The sequence below is a fragment of the Mus caroli genome, unplaced genomic scaffold (assembly GCF_978045245.1).
Source record: "Mus caroli unplaced genomic scaffold, Mus_caroli_1 scaffold_10, whole genome shotgun sequence".
NCBI lineage: Eukaryota > Metazoa > Chordata > Mammalia > Rodentia > Muridae > Mus > Mus caroli.
In genome coordinates, this window is record NW_028227265.1 from 23969561 (window position 1) to 23976127 (window position 6567).

At 54.5% G+C, this 6567-nt stretch overlaps 1 protein-coding gene across 1 annotated transcript; it reads right to left on the minus strand.

Annotated features, from left to right (window-relative positions):
- Positions 1 to 432: 432 nt before the first annotated feature.
- On the minus strand, positions 433 to 5711 carry Hsd11b2 (hydroxysteroid 11-beta dehydrogenase 2). Its single transcript, XM_021170843.2, has 5 exons — positions 5347 to 5711; positions 2067 to 2279; positions 1764 to 1949; positions 1538 to 1675; positions 433 to 1379 (listed from the first exon to the last, which is right to left on the minus strand). Exons 1-5 carry the CDS (start codon positions 5609 to 5611, stop codon positions 1021 to 1023), a joined length of 1161 nt encoding a protein of 386 aa, XP_021026502.1. The 5' UTR covers positions 5612 to 5711; the 3' UTR covers positions 433 to 1020.
- Positions 5712 to 6567: the final 856 nt, after the last annotated feature.

Sequence of the window (6567 nt, forward strand, 5' to 3'; positions counted from 1 at the left end):
CTCGTACCTTTCCTCAACTCTCAACTTCATTCATTACTATACCTTGATGAGTCTCTCCTGCAGTCAGCAGCCACAGGGCCAGGGAAGTTCCTGGAGGATGGCTCTTTCTGCTGGGAGCTCAGATAGGAAGATAGGCTGGGGTGAGGGTTGTTAGAGAATAGTTATATCTTGTCTCTAGAAGTCCCACACTTCCCTAACTGCTTCACTAAGCCCTGTAACTCCCTGAAATTAGCCATTACCTTTATCTCAGTATGCAGAAACCCAGACCTAGGGACAAGATTTGCTTGAGGTCAGCAGATATGTACCACGGAGTGTCTGGGGAACATCCTCAGCTCCCCGGATGAGTCCCTAGATCTCCCAAGAAGTACCCAGTCTCTGTCATATCTGTCATATCGCCACACCCTGTCACCCAGGCAACCAGGCAGTCACCTCCTCCAAACACTGTATCTCTCCCATTCTAGTAGAAATAAACTGTATCTTTATTTTAAAATGCCAACAACCAGGCAAGTACAACATGCAGCTTCCGTGTGGCTGGGGGCCAGTGATTGAGGACCTAAATCTTGAGCCAGTCAAGAGGCAGTTGGGATTTACTCTGGACTTGCAGCACTGAGACTGTGGGTTCCAAAAGAATTCTGAGGAGGTCCCCACCTGCCTAATCATTCTAAAGTCAGCACAGAAATGGTCTGTAGAGTCCTATCAAAGGCTACAGCCAAAATCTTACACTAAACTCTCCATCTGGGTTTTCCAAGCTGCAGTGTAGAGCATTGTGCCTGGTAGGGTATGTGTGGGCTCAAGAAGCAGAGGAGAGGTCCAGAGGCTCACTAGCAGACTTCCTGGGCTGGACGAGGCATCAGCAATAGAGGCTGGGCTGGGCTTAACACAGACTCTAGGGTAAGGCTGAGGGGTCTATAATGGGCAGGGGAGAGGGCCAAGGGCTCAAGAAGCCCGTCCTGCTAAAACACCTAGGTTTGTGGCTCACAGAGCTGCCACTGGGGAAGGGTTTAGATTCTGGGGTGTGTCTTAAGCAGGAGCAGGGCCAGGTTGGCCGGGCCTCAGTGCTTGGGGCAGAAGGTGATTGATAAAGAAGTTCTGTAGGAAGCAGCGTCGAATGCCCTCTGGCAGGTAGTGGTGGATGAAATACATGAGCCCCAGGCCACGGCCTGGGTAGTAGCGGCTTCGTGGCTGAGCTGCCAGCAATGCATCGATGATGGCATCTACAACTGGGCTAAGGTCAGGCACTGCCATTCTGAGTGAATTCAGGAACTGCCCATGCACGTGCTCAATGTAGTCTTCACCATAGGCCTGGAGCAACTCTCTAGGCATGTTGGCCAGCAGCACTTGCTTGCGTTTCTCCCAGAGGGTCACATTAGTCACTGCATCTGAGGAAGGGGTGACAAGGTCAGGAGGCAGCAGCCAGAAGAGCCCAAAGGCCATTAATCTATTTAATGTAAACAACGCCTGTAAACCAAGCCACACTCTATCCTCAGACCACATGTCCCTGCCGCATGGGTGTCCCACCCCAAACCTGAACCCTCACCTGTCTTGAAGCAGCCAGGCTTGATAATGCTGACCTTGATACCCCAGGGAAGCAGTTCACAGCCGAATGTGTCCATAAGCAGTGCTATTGCTGCCTTGGAGGTGCCGTAGGCTGCCAAGCAGGGGTACGGCATGTCTCCTGTGGATTGCACGGGGATGCTCAGCCTCAGCCTGGGATTCCTCAAATCATTCTTCACCACTTTGTCTCTGAGTGGAAGAGAACTTACCTGCTGGGCTGCCAACGGTCACAATACGTCCCCTTGAGTGACGCAGGAGTGGCAGGAGGCCCTTGGTCAGCTCAAGTGCACCAAAGAAGTTTACCTCCATGCACTTGCGGAAAGTTGCCACTGGAGACAGTTCCACATCAGCCACTACGATATTGAGGCCAGCGTTGTTAACCAGACCCCACAGTCCTGGAGGCATAAAAGCAGGAGGGAAGGTTCAGGTGAGCCTGACAGCAAACATGCAATCCCTTCTTCCCTTGTACCCACCCAGCCCTGCCCACCCCTAATGGAGACACATCTGCTGACCAGTGCTGGCCGTGTGGGTCTTGGTGATTTCTAGAACACGGCTGATGTCCTCTGCCTTGGTCAGGTCCATCTGCAGCAGCTTCAGGCGAGGGGAACAGAGGGTACGCAGTTCTAGGGCACCAGGGCTATTCAAATCCAACACTGTGGCCAGCACCGTGAAGCCCATGGCATCCAGTTTCTTAGCTGTCTCCTTGCCAAAACCAGTGTCACAACCTAGCCAGGGTAGGAGAGTCAGTGGATTCCCAGCCCAAGACAATGGGAGGAATCTAGCCTCCGGGACACTCAGCCCTCCCTTCTTCCTTACAAATGTATGTTATAAGTTGGCCCTCCTGACTAAGCCCTGAGCATCAGTTCTGTGACAGCTGTCATCTATCTGGTTCCCTATAGCTATCCCATCAAATGCGATTGATAAACCTTACTTTCTAGAAGAAACAGACCCACTCTGGTCCCAACTTGTCTCATGAATCTATCATCAGCCTAAGTCAGAGGGATATTTTAAAAAAATGACAGTATTACCCTGCTGCTGACAAGTCCCAAAGGCTTTTTGCTTCCCCAGGATTCTATGGGCCTTAGAATAAAACCCAGATGCCATCAACCTGGCCGTACTCAACCTGAGTACTTCTGCAGCCTCAGTTGCTCCTACTATTGTTCCAGACTCAACTTGGAGCCCGTTCCCAACTCCCCCTTGATCTCTGCCCTTGGAATTCCAATCATTGACTTCGGACGTATGTATACATTTGCTGAGCCCCAGTCATTGACTTTGGACGTATGTATACATTTGCTGAGCCCCAGTCCACTTTTCCTCTCAGGCCAGGAACCATGCATGGTAAGTGAAGAAAACAGACCTGCATTGGAATCCCTTCCCACACCACTAAGTGTGACCCAAGGTCAGTGACTACCCATGGAGTCTTCATTTTCTTGCCCTTGGTATGCAGAGATAAGAACCACCAGGCAAGGCCCCAGTGTGGGGGTCCCTGGTACTGATAAGCCCTTGCTTCCTTGATGGTTTCCATGCTGATCCTGGCTCTGTGGGTGGCCAGTGAGAGGATGAGGAGGGCCAGTGGGGGAGGGGAGTCTGTGGAGCTGCCAGCCCCGAGGTCCTGCTGTGCAGAAAAGCTGCTTTGCAGCCCAGCTTCCCCACTCCTGGACAAACAGCACCCCTCCTCGTCTCAGCCCCTCCCCCCTGAGCTGAGAAGAGAACAAAGCTGGTTGGGGGCTGCAAACGGGGCTTTGTGTAGCTGGGGCCTGCTAGTCTGTGTTGAGGGGTCCTTCCCAAGCAAATCTGACTGGGGGAAGGGAGTGTGTGTGCACACACATGCACTCTTGCTTCTGCTTCCTTTTGGAGGAGACAGAACTTTACTAAAAGCCTCCCAGAAACTCAGCTCTGGGGTCCCAACCGACACATCTTACCCTCTTGCTCACCTGTAAACCTGCCTGCATTTTCACACACAAGCTTGACCCCTCTCTCCCTTCAGCACGAAGACACATACATATGCATGCACACAAGGTACCAAGCCACACAGCCCAGACATGACAGCATGGCTGAGCTTGTGGCCTAGGTTTGGCAAACAATTCTTGGGCATTCTTGGGGAGGGATGAGTGTAGGCAGAAGGCACAGTGTTCTTGGCAGGTGGGGCAAGACCCAGTCACTTAAGTGCTCTTGCTGCTTGGTGGTGACTCGGAAAACCCCAGAGTTTTCAGGCATCAGGAAGCTAGACGCCAACTTCCAGTGCTTACACGGGAGTAGGCTGGGGCCAAATCCTCTTCTCCCAAACACTGAGCGTTGCAGAGATGGAAGGAGCCCGGGGCACAGAAAGCATCCTTCTTCTCACCTCTTGCTCAGGCTCAAGACTAGACCAGTAGGCAGACCTGAGGTGAGATCTCAGGATGTCCCAGCTGTATCAGTAGAACCTGAAGTGGCATAGGACCTGGTGAAAGCAGCTCACACAGGACAGGAAGAGATCTGTTCCATGTTTGAAGGCAGAGCCTATAGCCGAGTCCCTGCTTCATTTCAAGAGAATTCAGTAGCTTTCCTTCCTCAGGCTCCTGAAATGGGGCGGGGGTGGGGGGGTCCCCGTGGCTTCACACTCACTCTGCAAGTCTCTTCCATCTCACCTGAGTCCTACTCAACCTCCACCCTCTCTTCCGAAGCCATATCACCTTAGTGCAATCTGGTTTCTCACCTGACATTTGAGTCTCCTCCCAAGGAAACTTCACATCCCTAACCCCCCCCCTGCCCCCAGCCAGACTGGTTATTGACTGTCCCCTTCCCAAACCGTGCTTATTTCTTTCTGTCTTAAACCTTTGTCTCACGCCCTTTCTAGGATCCAAGACACCTTTCAGATTCCACCTGTCACTACCCAACTTCCTCCAAGATCCAGTTCAAGGATTTCCTCCTAAATTCTCCTGGCCCTATCCCTATCCTATCATGCAGACCACCCATAAAGGACCAAGACCTCCAAGAAGCCATGGTGGTTGGGGGAGAAACAGAGCTGCCCCTCCCCCCATGCAATGGACCAATGCCCCCTGGCCTTCCTCCCCCTCCCCATTTCCTGCTGGGTCTGCAGCCCCCCTCCCCTCCCCTTCCCTCCTGATGACAGATTTATTCCCTGCTCCAGACAAAGAAAGCACAGGCAGGCACTAGAGACACCTGAGTCCAGCTCTCCGAGGACCCTTTCCTGGGCACCCAGGGCTGGGCAGGATGAGGTGTTAGGTGTAGACTGCAGACGGCTGCAGTTTTGGCAGTGGGTAGCTGGATCTAAGAAGCAGCTACTCTCCAGCTGCTGTGAACTCAGGCGGTTCTGAACTCCAAGGATTCCAGCCAGAGGAGGTCGGGGAGCAGAGCTCACCATCTAAGCACTCTGCCCCCAGAGAAAAGCAGATACTGTGTTCTAGTGATGTGGGGGATGTCAGGCAGAGTTCAAGAGATGGCATTATCCCCGTCTCGGGTCTTCTGAAGTCCCCTAAAGTACGGTCTTCTGCTCCACACCTATCTCTTAAGAAGGAGCTCAGTATAAACTAAGTTTCTCCTCTTTCAGTCACTAGTTTCCTTTGAGCACCTGCCCACTCTCTACTTTCTCACCAATAATCCTTGCAGCCGCAGGTAGTTAACCCAGACTTGGTGAGGTGCCCGGAGCTTCCTGCTTGGCTCACTTTCTTGCATTTAGAGAAGGACTCTTACATCTGAACTGCGGAGTTCCCCTTGATGGCGCCCAAGGGAAACCCTCTAGGTGTGCGGTCCCGCCCTCCAGCCTGGAGTCCCTGCGCTCTGCACACTCACCGGTGATGAGCACCGCGCGAGTGGCCACCGGCAGGCGAGGAGGGCGCGCTAGGCGGGACAACGCGATCCAGCCAGCACCAGCCAGCACCACGAGTGCCGCCGGCGGGGGCAGCAGGCGCTGGCACAGCCAGTCGAGAGCGGCCAGCAGGGCCAGCGCCGCCAACAGCGGGCGGCCCAGACGCAGGTCTGAGCGCAGCAGCTGCAGCAGCGCGCGGGCAGCCACCAGCAGCCAGGCGCCGCCCGACGGCCAAGGCCAGCGCTCCATGACTTCGGGGCCGGGCTGGGGCGGGGCGGGGGCCTGGTTGGGGAGCGCCGAGAGGGACTCGAGGCTAGGACACGGAATGCAGAGGAACACCGGCCTGGGGTGGGAGGGATACTCGCTTTCTTTGCGGGGTCCTCGGACCCAGCTTATAAAGCGCCCTGGGGGCGGGGTTGGGGCGGTGCGAAGGCGGGGCTAGGGTGGGGCTTTCCTCCACTTCTATCTCAACACCCCACGCCAGGCAGGTGCCCCCCTCCCCGCCCAGCCCCCCTGTCTAGATCCGTTTTCGAAGAAGCCGGAACAAAGTCCCCAAGTTGCATGAGGCGGAGCCGTCAGTCGCCAGCTTCGCCCGGGAAAGGGCCAGTCTGCCCAGCCCTGTGCCTTGCATCTCATTCACTCCTGTGCGCCTATTGGCACGCCAAGGACTCTAAGCCTCCGCGCTCAGGTGTGCACACCCTGCTCACGCTTCCTCAGGGATACTTACACACACATACCACCAACATCAGCACCACCACCACCACCAACTTTCATTCAAGTATTCCACATTGCTGTCTCTGTGACTGCCATGACTTCCAGAACACTGCATGGAACCAGCCAGAGTCTGCTGCCAGCCACACCAGCCCCCGCACGCAGTGCCAGGCATGGCCTTAGGTCCCTGGTACACACGCCCAAATGTGCACTCTCACCTGGGTAGTTCTCAGCTACAGCTAGGAGAGAAGGGGGAGGTTCTGTTTCACTTCATTTTCTTCCATGGTCTAGAACTGGGGATGGAGGGAGAGGGAGAGGGAGAAGGAGAGGTAGAGGGAGGAGGAGGAGGAGGACAGAGACATACATACAGAGAGACAGAGACACACAGAGAAAGACAGAGATAGAAAGATCAATGAAGGCATCAAGGTCTCCTTTTTCTTTAGCTTCACCTACCCCCTCCCCAGGAACCAGTTAATGGGAAGACCTGGGAGAAG